Below are 18,174 nucleotides of genomic sequence, written 5' to 3'. Positions count from 1 at the left end.
GTCACTCTCCAGCAAAAATTCACTGAACCAGCAACAAAAGATCCAAACTACACTTCACATTTGATAAACATCGTCATCAATTCCCTCTTACTTTTGCCGTTTTGCTTCCACCATGATAAAGCTCACACTTCCTGCACAGCTCTCTCTCTCTCTCACTTCAAGAACAGTTTCCCATCTCAAATCTCCGTTTTCTGCATTATTTGTTCGCTTATTACCCACTAGTCTAACGTTTACAGCAATGTTTGCTGCTGGGTTTTTTTCCTTCCCAAAAATGACCTCTGACAAGAAAGCCTCAATTCTGCTGTTCAATGCAGAAGAAATGTAAACTTTTTAAAATGAAGCTAAATTGCAAAACTCTCAGCTGTGTCTCTAATAAAGCCTATGTAACTTTGCTTTGGTTTACTTCAGCAAAATCAGGTAATGTTCAAAGTTCATGCTTTTCTTCCGTTTTTGTTCTACTGCACTTTCAAGACAGTTACCTGCTATAAAAGCCATGCTAGGAAAATCTCCTTCATGTTTATCTGTGTTTTATCCTCAGTTACTTTGACAAAGAGGCATCTGCTGTGATGCTTACACTTCTGATGAAGTCTCACAAGTGTCAGTACTGATCAGTGATCAGAATTATAATATTTGTGACTCAAAACTGAATCGAATTGAACAGGGAATCGAATCGGGGACCGAATCGAATTGGGATCTTGTGAATCAGAATCGAATGGATTATAGAAATCAGTGACGATACCCAGCCCTAGTGAGTAGCCTAGGCCCGAGAGAAGTGGATGTAGCTGTGGGTAATAAGAAAAGATGAAAAGAAAGATTGATAACTTTTTTGTGAAGTAAAGCCTGATCCATCTGAAATTCATAGCCAGTCCTCTGACACGGAGCCATAAACCTCTCAGGTTATGTCTAACACTGGTCCGGAGACGGCATCAGATAATGAGCCACAAACGATCGACTCCGAGCCAGAGCGCACTGAAAGTAAAAGGGGGAAAGTGTATACATTTCAAAGACAGTGGCTTGAGCAGTTTCCCTGGCTAAGATAGAGTAAAGCTGAGAATATGATGCACTGCATTTACTATCGTGAGTGTGGAAAGACCATGGCCAGCAATACTGCATTTGTGACTTTGAATTGAAATACTTAAAAAACACAGTGTATCCAGGAAACACATTATATGTCACGATAAATGCACTGCCCAACTGTCCCCCTCTCTCCACTGCCTTTCAGGGGCAGGCAGCAGCAAGCAGTTCATTAAGTTTAACATTGCCAAAGCACTTTAAGCACAAGCACTTTTTCAATAGCTTATCTTTCCTGTAGAACTGCGCTCCAAATAAAGAAATTTGTTTTGACAAGATTCTTAGTTAATCATTTACAAATCAATCTTGTCTGTATGGACAGCAATTAAAAAAAAAAAAAAAAAAAAAGTGAACATGTGAAAGTGCAATGTTAAGCGATGCAGCTGAAAAATTTGGGTGCGCCTAACTCTTGTGCTGGTGCACATAAGAAAAGAAAAAAAAAGTTAGGCGCACCAGCGCAACCATGGCAATAGTTAGTCTAGAGCCCTGGGTTTGACTAAGAACTGTCTTTTTAACCCTTACATATGGGGTAAAAAATATATATATACACACATATATCGAGATACATAATAAGGTTGGGCAACTATTGACGATAGGCTGACGATAGCCTCAGCCTAAGGTCGATCACAGTTTTGACTATGTTAAAAAAAATAAAAAAAAAGAGAACGAAACATTTTAATTAAATAAAAAACCACAATGGTGAGGAGGGAAAAAAAGAGCAACTGGCATATTTTTTTCCACTATACAGTGGTCCTTCGTTTATAGCAGGAGTTACATTCTAAAAATAACCCGCGATAGGTGAAATCCAAGAAGTAGCCAACTTTCTACAGCAGTGGTCCCCAACCCCCGGTTCGTAAGTCGTTTGGTACCGGGCCGCGAGAGTTGAGGCTCAGGTGTGAAATGTATGGTTTTCAGGGTTTTTATCGGTTTTCAGCGTTATTTTGTTATCGTTTACTCGGTTTTCCTTGGTCTTTTCATGTGTGTTATGAATAAATTTTCTTTTTTTTTTTCGGTACCGGTACTAGTTTTATTTTATTGTATTTATCCGCAACACCTTGAAGGCCGGTCCATGAAAATATTGTCGGGCATAAACCGGTCCGTGGCGCAAAAAAGGTTGGGGACCGCTGGTCTACAGCCAATCAGGACGCAGAACACAATGTGCTGTAAGAAAAAAAAAAAAAAAAAACATGCAAAAGAACATGAAAAAAATCTGTGAAACAGCGAGGCCGCAAAAGGTGAACCGTATTATAGCACGGGACAACTGAAGCCGTGTTAACAGGCCGGTCCAGTGTTTTTCTGTCGACCTCGACCTAACAACACATAAGTCAAAAATCAAAACGTCTCTTCCAGGGAACATGAAAAAAAAAAAAAAAAAAAATCTCTGGTGTAAAGTGAAGTCTTTTCTGCTATTTGGTGCATCTCAAATAAATACACCAAAATGTATTTGACAGGGAGAAGCACATTTACTTTATCAGGTTTTAGCAATTTGTTTAACAATATTACCAGCGGTCCTGAAAACGCGTTCTAAAGTGTGCTTGTGGCTGGTATACACAGCTATATGTGTGACATCAATGTGAAACGTTTTTCATGCATTTTCCACCAAGCCAGTGGATCATCTTCTCCGTCTACAGCCTCCACACTGAGGTAATAGTCCATTTCTATCTGCGCCTTCTCCTCCAGTGTGCAATTTGGCAATTAGTTCATCCATGTTTGGACTTCTTCTGTGCTCTAAATTAGAGATGGACCGATCCGATATTACGTATCGGTATCGGTCCGATACTGACCTAAATTACTGGATCGCATATCGGAGAAAAATAAAAAATGTAATCCGATCCATTAAATATCACGAAAGCACCTCACAAAACTTGCAACACGCCGTAACTCACCTCAGAACGTTAGCACGTCGGAGCAGTATGCATCACGTGATAGAGCGGCTGTGGCATGTAGGACCTGTCGGTGGTCTGGATAGCATTTGGAGCTTCGCTAGCAACCCGGCATTTCATCTCCGACAAAGTTATCCCGAGAGAAGTAAAGCAAGTGTGTAAGTCCATCTCTGAATGTAAAGCATTCCTGCGTTAAGCTTAACAAGCGACTGCCTCTCCTGCTGCTACTTCAATCATGAAACTGCTTAATGATCAGCTGATCGGCTTTTCTGTCGCGAGTCAGTCTCTTTTGTTTGTTTTTGGCCCACTTTGCACCAGAAAGAGGAAACCAGCGGCTGAACAACAGCAGCACGTTTAAGCTTGATAAGCTGTTGTTAGAATTTATTTAATATTACTTTCTACACCAGGATCTTTTTCTATGTAGCTGACGCTGGTAACTGTGCAGGGGCGGATCTAGCAAAGTTTAGCCAGGGGGGCCGATAGGGCATTAACAGGGAAAAGGGGGCACAAAGACATACTTTTCTTTCTTATTCTCATTTAAAATGTCTACCTTTTAATAAATAATTATCTGACACCCAAAGTTTTAATTTGATGTAAAATGAATAGAAGTCAATTACTGTATATAGTAACTATTAAGTCTAATATATATACCCTAGTAAGCTATAGTACTTTTTCCTTTGGGAAGGTACCATCTGTGCAGTCTGCAATTTTGTTGAAGAAAGATGTTGAATCTATTTAATATTTCTTGAAAAATAATTGATTCCTGTGCATTTTTTTTCCACACTGCATCAAATTAAGGTTGATTACGTCGATTAAACATCATGAGGTGGAGCGTGAGGGGTGGTTCCCTATTTTTTATTTATTTATTTTTGTTGCTGGGAGTTGGAACCCTATTAGTTAGGTTGCTTAATATTTATGCTAAGTACTCTTTAAAATACCAGAATAGGGAGGATGGTGTAGGTTTAAGTTTATTAGATTGATCAGTATTGCTGAACTATGAAACATTTTTTTTTGCATACAGGTATAACAGAATAGCTTTAGTGTAGTTGTTGTTTTAAACTTGAGTATGAACTTATACAAAATGCAGCAAGATATTAAAAAAACAAGTTTTGTTGATTAAAAAACACTATCGGATTCATATCGGTATCGGCAGATATCCAAATTTATGATATCGGTATCGGACATAAAAAAGTGGTATCGTGCCATCTCTACTCTAAATGCACAAATCAGTCCGTGCATTATTACATTGCTCCGCCCATCAAAAAGCTTGCGCATTCGCGATTATATCGCATATCGTTAGTTACTGGACTGACGATTGTTGGTTGTAAAATTTTTACATACCACACAACCTTAATACATATTACATATAGGGCTGCCACGATTAGATCGACTATCAAAATCGTCAACGACAAATTTAATAGTTGACGCGCCGTTTAAAGCCTTGTAAGATCATGAAAGATGGAGGAATAAGTAGTAGGATTTAACAGTGTAATAACAGTCTGAAACAGAAGATGGCAGCACTGCATGTACAAGGATGCCAGCGGAGGATGCATTTGAAGCTCAATTACGTTACAGCGACGCAACGAAGGCTTTCCAAATTCGAAGACTTCTGCAAATGCAGCCGACAAATGCGTCCTACTTTCCCCCAGATATGAAGGATGGGTCGGGTGAATCCTTTGTGGCCCAACTTATCCCAGAATTCATAGCACGGCTCAGCCAATTTCAGTTTCCAACAATAGCGGCAGCTACTTAGTTTTAATATTACTCTTTCTGGGTAACAAAATAAACTTTTACCATATTTTCAGGCAATAATGTAGCTGTGTAAACTTCAAATATCTGCTCAGTTTATCAAGATATCACATATTTGTAAAAGTGCTGCGATGTTTTCGGAGACATCTGTTACCCACCAGCCCGATAGCTAGCCGGGTTCAAGGCTCACTAGAGCCGGCGAGAACAGCGGACTCCCGACAAATCGTTTTCAAACCCCCCACGGTCTTTTGCTACTCAGGTTAAACATGATATATAAGGCACTTAGATAACTTAAAACTGTTATTGTTTGGCTTTTTTCAAAGTTTTATTTGTTCCTGAGTAAATCCGTTTGGCTGAGATTAAAGTTACAGTTTTCACATAGCTGAATAAACGTCAAACAGAAAACTGATTAAACCGAAGTGTGAGATGGTCGACAATTTACTCCAGTGTCCTGTTATATTTTAGATAGCAAGGAGCAGACGGCTGAGTTCATTAAACTCCACTGAGACAATCTGCAAATTTCATTAAAAGTTTAATAAACTATCATCTGCTCTTTATTTTTAGTTAGCACATACCTTAAACACTTCAAGCTGTAAGCTAATGATAGTTATATAAGCGCAGATGCATGCTGATGCAATAAGCTGTACTTTTTACATCCAATAGATGCATGATCTGATTAGTCGACTAATCGCAAAAATAACCGGTGACTAGTCGACTATCAAAATAATCGCTTGTGGCAGCCCTAATTATATATCACCATCCAGCTAAAAAATATCGAGATGTGAATTTTGGTCTATATCGCCCAGCCCTAGATAAGCATGTCCCACCAGATATCCTGCATTTTATTTGTATTTTTTAATCCATCTGAGACAAAGCAATGAAAATATTACTGGACAATCTTCTTGTTCTTATTTTCAAAGCTCAGCTACCAACCAGCTAGCACTGCCACTCCCTGCATGTTGTTCCCTTACCTTTAGACTGTAGTGGGGATGCCTCTTAATTTATTGTCTTAGTCACATTGTCTTAAATACAATAAGAAAAGAACAATAAGTAATTAGTAACACACTAACAACTAAGAGCATCACTACGATGCATCATTCTGTTAGGATGTATGTAACTTACTGCGCAAGTGTCCTGGGGGAGGCATGGCTGCACACATTTGGGAAAAGGGGGCAGAAGTTTTGTGTGTGGGCTTTTCGGTTGTTGTAAAAGGAAGCTGTCCATTAAAGGTGGAATTCTAATGTCAAGTGTGAGATTATTGGACTATCAACTAGGGATGGAACGATCCGATATTACATATCGGTATCGGTCCGATACTGACCTAAATTACTGGATCGGATATCGGAGAGAAATAAAAAATTTAATCCAATCCATTAAATATCACGAAAGCGCCTCACAAAACTTGCGACATGGCATAACTCAGCTCATAACCTTAGCAAGTCCGAGCAGTATGCGTCAAGTGATAGAGCCGCTGTGGCGTGTGAGACCTGTCGCCGGTCTGGTTGAGCATTTGGAGCCTCACTACCAAACCAGCATTTCATCTCCGAGAAAGTTATCCCAGAGAGAAGTAAAGCAAGTGTGCTTTACAAACATCTCAGAATGTTTGTAAAGCATTCCCATGTTAAGCTTAACAACCAATATATGGAGCGACTGCCTCTTCTCTCCCCCTCTCCTGTTGCTACTTCAATCATGAAACTGATCAATGATTGGCTGATCGGCTTTTCTGTTGCGACTCCCGTCTCCCTTGTTAGTTTTTGGCCCATTTTGCACCAGAAAGAGGAAACCAGCAGCTAAACAACAGAAACAAAAATTAGAATTATTTAATATTACTTTCTACTAGGGCTGTGCGATATGACCAAAATCTCATATCCCGATATTAAGACATCTATTGTCCGATAACGATATAAATCACAAAAATGTAACATTTTCTCTAAATTCTGTGAATCTCTGGCAGCTCAAATTGCGTGAAGTGTTTCCAGCTGGGCGTCGCGTACCTGGAGTCGAGTGTTTTAACTGATGCATGAAACTATACATTTTTAGACATAAGTTGTAACGGCCGCCGTTTTCTTTGTGTGTATTTATTACACAGCGTGCTGCGAGGAAAAGCCTGTTTTAACGTTTGAGTCTAAGGTTTATTTTTTAGCACCTGACGGCTCTTTTTTGCTTCTCATCTGTAAACACTGTGCATCTTTCACGTGATTCAGTTTATTTTGAAAAGTCTCAACAGGATCTTGAGCTTTATTGTGAAAGGTTTATGTGGAACAAGCGGACATGCAGTGGTTTTACCATCGTTGTTGCTAACGACAACGAATAAAAACAAACGCTTGTCTGTCTGTAGTGTGGTTATATTAAATGTAAGAGAAAGAGAGAACGTTAAGAAATTAACTACAGTGACCATCAAAATAATGAAAAAAATATTGCCGTAAACTGTTTATTTTGAGACACGACGAAATAAACAATAGCGTAAATGAAACGATAGACGTTTTTATATCGTCATCCGATATATATTGTTATATCGTACAGCCCTAATTTCTACACCAGGATCCTTTTTTACGCAGCTGACGGCTGGTAACTGTGCAGGGGCGGGTCTAGCACAGTTTTGCCAGGGGGGCAGGTAGGGCTTTAACAGGGAAAAGGGGGGTACAAAGAAAAACTTTTCTTTCTTATTCTCATTTAAAATGTCTAGCTTTTAATAAATAATTATCTGAATCTTACACCCAAAGTTTTAATCCGATGTAAAATGTATAGAAGTCCATTACTGTACAGTGGGGCAAAATAGTATTTAGTCAGCCACCGATTGTGCAAGTTCCCCCACCTAAAATGATGACAGAGGTCAGTAATTTGCACCAGAGGTACACTTCAACTGTGAGAGACAGAATGTGAAAAAAAAAAAATCCATGAATCCACATGGTAGGATTTGTAAAGAATTTATTCGTAAATCAGGGTGGAAAATAAGTATTTGGTCAATAACAAAAATACAACTCAATACTTTGTAACATAACCTTTGTTGGCAATAACAGAGGTCAAACGTTTACTATAGGTCTTTACTAGGTTTGCACACACAGTAGCTGGTATTTTGGCCCATTCCTCCATGCAGATCTTCTCGAGAGCAGTGGTGTTTTGGGGCTGTCGCCAAGCAACACGGACTTTCAACTCCCGCCACAGATTTTCTCTGGGGTTGAGGTCTGGAGACTGGCTAGGACACTCCAGGACTTTCAAATGCTTCTTACGGAGCCACTCCTTTGTTGCCCGGGCGGTGTGTTTTGGATCATTGTCATGTTGGAAGACCCAGCCTCGTTTCATCTTCAAAGTAGGGTGACCGTGGCTCAGGGGGTTGGGAATCGCATCTGTAACCGGAAGGTCGCCGGTTCGATCCCTGGGCTCTCTGTCCGGGTCGTTGTGTCCTTGGGCAAGACACTTTACCCTACTTGCCTACTGGTGTTGGCCAGAGGGGCCGATGGCGCGATATGGCAGCCTCGCTTCTGTCAGTCTGCCCCAGGGCAGCTGTGGCTACAACTGTAGCTTGCCTCCACCAGTGTGTGAATGTGAGAGTGAATGAATAGTGGAATTGTAAAGCGCTTTGAGGTTCTCGAAAAAGCGCTATATAAATGCAATCCATTATTATTATTATTATTATTATTAAAGTTCTCACTGATGGAAGGAGGTTTTGGCTCAAAATCTCACGATACATGGCCCCATTCATTCTGTCCTTAACACGGATCAGTCGTCCTGTCCCCTTGGCAGAAAAACAGCCCCATAGCATGATGTTTCCACCCCCATGCTTCACAGTAGGTATGGTGTTCTTGGGATGCAACTTCGTATTCTTCGTCCTCCAAACACGACGAGTTGAGTTTATACCAAAAAGTTCTACTTTGGTTTCATCTGACCACATGACATTCTCCCAATCCTCTGCTGTATCATCCATGTGCTCTCTGGCAAACTTCAGACGGGCCTGGACATGCACTGGCTTCAGCAGCGGAACACGTCTGGCACTGCGGGATTTGATTCCCTGCCGTTGTAATAATAATAATAATAATGATAATGGATTGGATTTATATAGCGCTTTTCAAGGCACCCAAAGCACTTTACAATACCACTATTCATTCACTCTCACATTCATACACTGGTGGAGGCAAGCTACAGTTGTAGCCACAGCTGCCCTGGGGCAGACTGACAGAAGCGAGGCTGCCATATCGCGCCATCGGCCCCTCTGGCCAACACCAGTAGGCGGTAGGGTAAAGTGTCTTGCCCAAGGACACAACGACCAGGACAGAGAGCCCAGGGATCGAACCGGTGACCTCCCGGTTACAGATGCGATTCCCAACCCCCTGAGCCACGGGGGGTTGAGTTGTAGTGTGTTACTGATGGTGACCTTTGTTACTTTGGTCCCAGCTCTCTGCAGGTCATTCACCAGGTCCCCCCTGTGTGGTTCTGGGATCTTTGCTCACCGTTCTCATGATCATTTTGACCCCACGGGATGAGATCTTGCGTGGAGCCCCAGATCGAGGGAGATTATCAGTGGTCTTGTATGTCTTCCATTTTCTGATGATTGCTCCCACAGTTGATTTTTCCACACCAAGCTGCTTGCCTATTGTAGATTCACTCTTCCCAGTCTGGTGCAGGTCTACAATACTTTTCCTGGTGTCCTTCGAAAGCTCTTTGGTCTTGGCCATGGCGGAGTTTGAAGTCTGACTGTTTGAGGCTGTGGACAGGTGTCTTTTATACAGATAATGGGTTCAAACAGGTGCCATTCATACAGGTAACGAGTGGGGGACAGAAAAGCTTCTTACAGAAGACGTTACAGGTCTGTGAGAGCCAGAGATTTTCCTTGTTTGAGGTGACCAAATACTTATTTTCCACCCTAATTTACAAATAAATTCTTTACAAATCCTACCATGTGAATTCATGGATTTTTTTTTTTTTCACATTCTGTCTCTCACAGTTGAAGTGTACCTCTGGTGCAAATTACTGACCTCTGTCATCATTTTAAGTGGGGGAACTTGCACAATCGGTGGCTGACTAAATACTTTTTTGCCCCACTGTATATAGTAACTATGAAGTCTAATATGCCCTAGTAAGTAGGGCTGGGCGATATATCGAGTTTTTAAAAAATATCGATATATTTTCATACGAGATATAAGATGTGACAATATCGTTTATATCGATATAGCCTATGTTACGTTATAATTATACTTGTGGAGCCGCAGGTTTGCCTCTCTTTCGTCCACTTTTGTCTCTACGCAACGTTACTTGGCCTCGCCTCTCCTTCACTGAACACAACTCCGCCTCCCCCATAGCTTCACCTGCAGGCAATGACAAGATGAAAGCGGAAAATCTCCGTTAGCGAGTTACCGTGCGTGGGGCTGGGCGACGTCAACGTGTTAGCGAGCTAACCGCGCCAACGACATGCAGCCCGGAGGGGCTGCACGGCCTAAAATCCTTTCATTTTCTCAAAAATCGACAGTGCACCTTATGTATGAATTCTGGTTGTGCTTACTGACCGCGAACAGATTTTATGTGGTACACAGCGCTCAGCAATCTGTCAAAAAATGTTCTAATATGACTTTGCTAAGCTACGGAGCTGCACCGCTTGATGGATTGTCGGAGGATTATGGCTACCGAGGAGGAGCCTCGCGGAGTGATACGTACTGTGTGTGTATAAGGACCACAAATGGCACCTGTTCAGAGACGTGGTGCAGCTGTGAAATCTGTCTCTTTGTTATTATGCTCAGCGTCTATTTTGACTGCACAATTGTGAGCTTTTTGTTATGCACAAAAACAACATTGTTTTCTTTTATTTATGGACCATGATTATTTAATAAATGCTGATAATTTATTTTTGAGTAATTTCTTCATGTACATCTACGCTGTATGTAAATAAAAGTGCCCGTGTGACAGCTGGGACACAGTGTGACTAAGAACTCTCTTTTTGTTCTTAACTTATGGCTTTTAAAAAAAAAAAAAAAAAAAAAAAAAAAAAAAAAAAATCGGGATATATATCTTATATCGCCATCCAGCTAAAAAATATCGAGATGAATTTTGGGTCATATCGCCCAGCCCTACTAGTAAGCTATAGTATTTTTCCTTTGGGAAGGTACCATCTGTGTAGTCTGCAATTCTGTTGAAGAAAGATGTTGAATCTATTTAATTATTGTAGAAAAATAATTGATTTCTGTGCATTTTTTTTTTTTTTTTTTTTTTTTACACATGCATTGAATTTATGTTGATTGCGTCGATTAAGCATCACAAGGCGGAGGGTGGGGGGGGTGGTTGCCTATTTTTTTTGCTGGCAGTTTACAACCCCGTTAGTTAGGTTGTTTAATATTTTTGCTAAGTACTCTTTAAATTACCAGAATAGGGATGATGGTGTAGGTTTAAGTAAATTAGATAGATCAGTACTGCTGAACTATGAAATATTTTGGGTGCAGTGTATTTTTTGCATACAGGTATAACACAATAGCTTTAGTGTTTTGTTTTTTAAAACTTGAGTGTGAACTTGCACAAAATGCAGCACGATATTAAACAAAACAACAAAGTTTTATTCATTAAGAAAAACACTATATCGGATTCATATCGGTATCGGCAGATATCCAAATTTATGATATCGTTATCGGTCATAAAAAAGTGGTATCATACCATCTCTACTATCAACATGTCCTCCCCAAGAGGACAATGAATCACCCCCTCCCACAAAAGAGAGATAACAAAAAAAATCCTCAAGTGTTGACCCAACCCCCCCCCCCCAAAGACCAGCTGCTAACATTTTGGCCTAAAGGGGAAGAACCAAAAATGCCTTTTTCAGACAGAAGAAATTATTATTAGTTTGAACTAGGAATCATACAAAGCTCCAAGAACAAAAACAGAGCTGGAAAGAAGCAGATCAGAGTAGTGTAACATCATCTGCCAAACCTCTCAGTAACCTTCAAATGGATCAAGGATCAACTCGGAACCAAACCACCAGCTACATCCTGACATTCTTCTCCTGCAGGCCGGAAACCAGCCAGATGATCAGACTCACCCTCGTTCTGGATCCAGGGCGATGGCTCTCGGCTGGTCCAGCTCCTGCCAGAACAGAACCTTCCTCAACGATCCGTCCAGCTCAGCCACTTCAATCCGATTGGTTTCTGAGTCTGTCCAGTAAAGTTTACTCCCTAACCAATCACACGCCAGTCCATCTGGGGAGGCCAGACCTGATACCACCGTCTCCAATGCACTAGCCCCCGACTGGTTGAAGAAGGTGCGTTTGATGGCCTCCTCGCTCACATCACTCCAGTAGATGAGGCCCTTGGAGAAGACATAGTCCACAGCTGCGGCGTCCTCCAACCCTCCAACCACCACCGTGGCGTTAGCCTTCTCATGTGCCGCATCCACGAGCCGAAGATCTCGCCTATTCGCATATAGTAATAGAGGCTCACCTGGAAGACACGGAAATATCATTAGGATTGCACATATCAAAAAAACAAAGACATAAACATAGTTTTACAACATAATGCCTCATGAAACTGCCCTGAACCTCCACCGTTTGGATGTAAACAACAGATGTTTCAGAAAGCAGCAGCCATGCTGTATTCCTAGAATATTTAAAGGTAGAATGGGAGAGAGAGCCTTCAGTTTTCAGGCACCTCTTCTGTGAAACCAGCTTCTAGTTTGAATTTGGGAAACAGACACTATCTCTGCTCTTAAGATTAGGCTTAAAACTTGCCTTTTTGCTAAAGCATATAGTTAGGGCTGGATCAGGTGACCCTGAATCCTCCCTTAGTTATGCTGCAATAGGTGTAGGCTGCTGGGGGATTCCCATGACGCATTGAGTATTTCATTTTCAGTCACCTTTCTCACTCAACATGTGTTAATAGACCTCTCTGCTGAATCACACTTGTTATTAATCTCTGGCTTTCTTCCACAGCATGTCCGTCATCCTGTCTTCTTTCTCTCACTACAACCGTTCGCAGCAGATGAGCCTGGTTCTGCCAGAGGATTCATCCGGTTAAAAGGGAGTTTTTCCTTCCCACTGCGCCAAAGTGCTTGCTCATAGGGGGTCATAATTGTTGGGGTTTTTTTCTCTGAATGTATTATTTTAGGGTCTACTTTACAATATAACGTGCATTGAGGCGACTGTTGTGATTTGGCGCTATATAAATAAATAAAATAAATCGAATTGAAAATTGAATTGAATCATGCTTCTTTTCCTTTAACACAATGCTGGTGCTTAATCTAGAACTGGTTCTGATTGATCCCAGTGCCAACCGTCAGGTGCTACCTGAGCATGAGGTTAGAGCAACTAGAATCAGTGATTTCAGGAGAAATACATCAGTCATCTCCACTATGATTTGCTTTCCATGGAAATTATCCAAACTTCATCTAGAATTGTTATATAATCCTTTTTAAACTGTCAAAATGTAGACTGGACTCTGGACTCTTAAGCAGCTCCAGCAGCACTACAGATCTGCATCTGGGAAAAGATCCGGATCCAGTGCCAAACGTGGGACTGTCTGCATGTCTCCACCAAAAACGGTTGGTGTTTGTGCAAAAAAAAAAATGCAACACCAGCAGAACACGGCTATGGAGGATCTTCTTTAAGAACGTCACCAGTGACTGCAGACCCAGCCCACACATTGTGTCCACCATGACATCTGAGACAGCACTGCTCTGTGATAGTCATCTCTTGAACCTCTTGAAATGCGGACTGGTTCCCAACAAACACTAATGCAGAACCAGCTCTGTCCCAGCAGCAGAAAAAGTGTTACCCACGCTGTGGAAATATGGTCCAATAAGAGGCCCGCCATCTTCTCAGCAGCCATGCCTCCCCCTTTAGCCTTGATGTTTTCTGTTCAACAACCTGACTGAAGCAGAACGAGCTCTCAAAGCGAGCAGCGCAGTCCAAGCATGACACGGCGTGCTGACGAGCAGCCAGAGACTCTCAGCGGCATCCTGGCTCTGAGCCCAACCCACAATCTGACACATCGAGGCGACCATGAGCCCCACGGCACCCGCTGCCTGCTGGCCTGTTTTCACTCCACTCGAAGGGGGTGGGGGTGGAGGGGGGTTTCCTTCTCCAAATATTTACTGAACAAAGACATCAAAACTTCAATTTCAGGTCCCTCCAGGCTGCTTACAAGCCGAACCGTGCCAGGAGGAAACATGAGGAAATCCGACTCTTGGGACTCGCTGACTGCACACAGAGCTGATGTTTACCTCCATTAATCTGCTGAGCGCGTCTTCACTGACTGACTGATCGTTCTACAAATAGAGACAAATGTCCAACATCAGAGCCCAAAATAATCAAGACACTGCAGACACAGCTGAAAGCTGCAGGTAGTACACGGACTGTGAGCAACCACGCGTGAGGTAAAGACAAAACTGTCAGCCTCAAATTTCAATCTGATAAGTTTACGTCTAAAAAAGAAACTGAGCGAATGGGGTTTAATACTATTAGACTTACTTTTCTGAGTTGCTTTTGAGCCTGAACCCATCTTATATCGCAACATCAGTTGGAAAGAACTTAATTTGTTAAGTAAAGTGACTTTCTGCCGTCTCTTATTCTCAAGAGGTTAAGAGCGTGTAGCTCAACACGTTTGATCTGGCAGACTTTTTGAAAAATAATCAGAAGATCAAAATGAATCAATGAAAGAACAAACAAAATCCTTCATTTTCAGTGCATGTGATGATCTGAGCTGCGATTGAAGGTTTGGGAGAACCACAAAGATTTTTAAACTCAAACTGGGCGGTCTGAAGTTTGGGAATGTCTGGTTTACAGTGAGGTGTCAAAAAACTGCACTTAAATTATCCTTGGCAGAAAAAGTTAAACAGACAACCTGAACTACGACATCTCAGCCGCTTGGTGAGGTCATCATCCACACAGTGAACAGACGCTCGTCTGATCAGTTCATGGGTTTGACCGTGAAAAGTTACTGTATGATCATTTTAACTCTTCTAACTCAGCAAAGAGCTGGACTTATTTACAGGATCTGTACCCATATGTGTTGCCATATTTTCACAATAGTGGAGATTTGCACGAGTCACCTGCAATAATTTTACTTACCCTGTTTTTCTTTCATTCATACTCACATTTAAATATAAAGTTTAAATGAAGCTGAAACCTAAACAAAACTCATGAATAATCAAAAAGGGAATTGATGGAGAAACTTCAGGCAGAATATATAATGACTCCGGTATGTGTATGATCTGATCAATAACCACCCAATCATCAGGCTGCCTTACCACCGCGTCCCATTTAAGTCGTGAGTCAGAAAAAGAAACTCGAGAATGCAGGTGCAGGTGGTGGGATTAGTTAAACCCAGCTTTTTTAAACTTGGCTCTAGTGCTGAACCGCAGCACAGCAAAGAGCAACGTGAACACTCTGAAGCCTCTGTGATCTACATACGTCATTGCTTCATTAATATTTTTAATCCTCAACTTAAACTCATTTTATAACGAGTTTAGGTTCTTTAGTTTAGTTTTATTCTGTTCATAATGTTTTAAAGATGTTATTAAAAAAAACATTAATATTAGATTCATGTCCTTTATAGTGAGTGCTGGCCTAGAACTTGCGCAGAAAATTGTCTTTCTAGCAATTTTTTTCTATAATTCCTCGCTCATTATCAATTGCTTTTAATCACATTTTTTATATATAGCCTTTATTAATAATCTGAGTTTAAATGAGTGTTTTCCGTTGCGTTGGTACAACTTGCTTATTTCAAATAAATATATTTTAATTCCCACTTTTTCTGTCTTTTATATTCCTGATGTACAGTGAATCAATGTTCATTCATCCCAGATGCAGAGTCTATAGAAACAAGTCATAGAAGACAAGAAACAAGATAAAAACTAATCAAATACGCCCCAATCACCATCCCACAAAGTGATAACAACACCAGTGTCTCCACAACAAAGACTGACAAACATGCAGCTCCAAATCTTATATCTGTTAATCCCACTCAGTGTTGGACTTTGAATTCTTGCTGCAATCTGAATTTAACCAACTGTTAAGCATTTGTTCTGGTACTGAAGATCCAGAAATGCTCATTTAAAAGACACTTACACCTTACATTTGTGCTTTGGTCTCATTTTATCCTTAATATATAATAAATTATATATTAAGGACATTATTATCATCACCGTTTTTTAAACTGTTGCAACAAAAGAAATTACCAAATATAGGATAAAGACAGCATTTTGAATATTTATCTGATTGTCCATTTCTGGTGTAATTTGATAGCAAAAATATGGGGAAAATAACTAAATACATAGCAGATAAACCTGATATTTAAAAATATTTGTTTTACAAATGTTTAACACACATAATTATTGGGTAACAGTTTGACACTGAAATCTGTGTAATGAATATGTGATATGATAAATGAATGTCTCTCACTGACCTATAAACTTTCTTTACATAAGATGGCTTTATGGGTTTTATTTTTCATCCTCTAGTGTTTACTGGATATTATCAGGAGCTCCTCAGACCAAGATGATGATCTGTATGATATCGTAAGTGTGAGATGTACTACACAAATAAAGTTAGCCCTGTTCAGTTGCTGTGATATAGTATTTCTGCTCTATTGCACAGCCGTGCTGTGTAGCAAACACTAAACTAAATTTAACGGAGCATTTTTAATGGCGATGACACCTTCTTGAATTTACTTTATTCGGTTTACTTTTCTAAAGAGATCCGCCTCGGACTCATTCTTTACATCCTTTAGATGCAGCTAGCAGTTCGCTTTCATTGTAATCCGAGTTTAGAGGGGGTTTTTTTCTTTTTTTTTGCAGTTTTATTGTTTCTTTACTGTCAGATTTATACAAATACATTCATTTCTCACACGTGTCCAGCCGTGTAGCTGCTGTTTTGTGTGTAATACTGTACATTTATTGGCCTTGCTTTTCTTTATTCTGTTCATTGTTATCAATAAAGTTATTTTTCCATGTAGATGGTTTATTAGCTATTAGCTCCCTGATACTAACCAGCTCGCTCCCTAGCATTTGTTATGCTAACTGCTGTTGAGCCCGATCCAGCCTGTTTTTAAGTTACAAAACACAACCAGGAGCGACCAACTGCGCCAAATACATATTCCCGAGACAAAGGGGTGCGCTGGAAGGGAAGCTGGCGGTGCTATGAGTAGTCTCTGGTGGGGTATTTTCCAGCTAACAGGGCTGTTTGTGGTTTCTCCTCCAGCAGCAGCAGGCTAAGCTAGCTCGCTCCACTCGGGAGAAATCCGACCCGGAGGCCGAGCTCCAAACATCCACAGAGAAGGGAAAAAGCTCCCCTGGGCTGCTAACAGCACTTTTTCGCGTCTTTTACGCGAGGGGACGTGTGGGTAAAAGTCACAGTGTGGACACAAACTCACCTCGTATGAGAAAACAAAAACTACACAACAACAGACTCCGCAGCGCGACACCCATATTTCTCCCGATTCTCGGCCCAGCCGCGGCGGCTCGTCAGCGGAGTATTCCCATTGCTGCGGCCGCTTCCTTGGCTAAAAAAAAAAGCGGATTTCCCAGAATATTCAGGTCGATGTTCGGCTCCGGTTCGCATTACACCGTGCCCGCTTCCATCCCGGCTGGCTGCTCGCTAACTGCGTCGGATAAACTCTCGGTGTCTCACATTGTCCTGCAGGAGCTCCGTCGTCTCCTTCCGCTGTGAGGAAGCTGCCCCCCTTCTCCAGCCTCCGCCTCCACCGCCACCTCGCTGCCCGGTTTTCTATTGTTGTTCCGCCTCACAGCCGCTGGTACGCTCACAACACGGAAACGTCCCGCAGAACCGACTTCGAACCCCCACAGAACCCCACCCCCGAACACAGACGTTAACCCCACATTCCCGCGGGACTACTTTATCACACGGACAGGGGCCCCACAAAACAGGGCCCCAATATCATCCAACGGCAGGGGCGTTTCCAGGGGTTTTACATCAGGTGGCACAAGGCAAGGGGGGCTCAGGAAATCATTATGTACTATATCTGCTTTTTTATACCAAATTCAGTCATTTGGTAAAAAGCTTTTAATCACCTTTGTTTGTTAAATCGCTGCATCACAACATGTCTTAAAAATCCAAGTCTATGTAATGCCATAAAACATCAGAAGAAACACATTTTCACCAGAAACCCACCATAATCACAGATATAGATGAATCTGACACTTTTATTTGATTTTCACACAAAAAAACCATTATGTGGATTATTAAAAAGTGTGAAATCTGATATTGTAAATAAACCTACATAATGTGATAGATTTTACAGCACTTTTGATTCTAAATTTTCTTTCTAAATTTTGGAATTTTACACTTTTTACCTATAGCATCTGATTTCAGGTTTTCTCAGTTTCTTCACACCCTATAAAGTTTACATGTTGCATTTTTCTATTTTTGATTTGCATTTTAATGTTTTATGCCTTAGAGATGCAAGGTTGAGATGGGCAACAGCAGACAAGAAACAGTGGATAGACATGGAGCTGCCAGGCAGAATGAAGTACATGAAGAGGT

General features: G+C 41.2%; 1 protein-coding gene across 4 annotated transcripts in view; it reads right to left on the bottom strand.

Annotated features, from left to right (window-relative positions):
* Positions 1-17,331, bottom strand: part of lrp6 (low density lipoprotein receptor-related protein 6) — a 48,004-nt gene extending 30,673 nt beyond the window's left edge. For all 4 annotated transcript variants that reach the window (XM_085376757.1, XM_085376760.1, XM_085376759.1 and 1 more), the window contains exons 1-2: positions 17,045-17,331; positions 11,722-12,118 (exon numbers count right to left, since the gene is read on the bottom strand). In XM_085376757.1, the coding sequence (XP_085232883.1) occupies positions 11,722-12,118; positions 17,045-17,099 (452 nt within the window). In that variant the 5' untranslated portion in view covers positions 17,100-17,331. The remainder of the gene's footprint in view (positions 1-11,721; positions 12,119-17,044) is intronic.
* Between the last annotated feature and the right edge of the window lie 843 nt (positions 17,332-18,174).

The sequence above is a fragment of the Diplotaxodon limnothrissa genome, linkage group LG17, assembly GCF_057381915.1.
Source record: "Diplotaxodon limnothrissa isolate DT_005_m linkage group LG17, D_limnothrissa_male_GT1.1, whole genome shotgun sequence".
Classification (NCBI taxonomy): Eukaryota; Metazoa; Chordata; class Actinopteri; order Cichliformes; family Cichlidae; genus Diplotaxodon; species Diplotaxodon limnothrissa.
The sequence above is the reverse complement of the archived record's forward strand: the minus strand, read 5'-3'. Positions and strand labels throughout refer to the sequence as shown.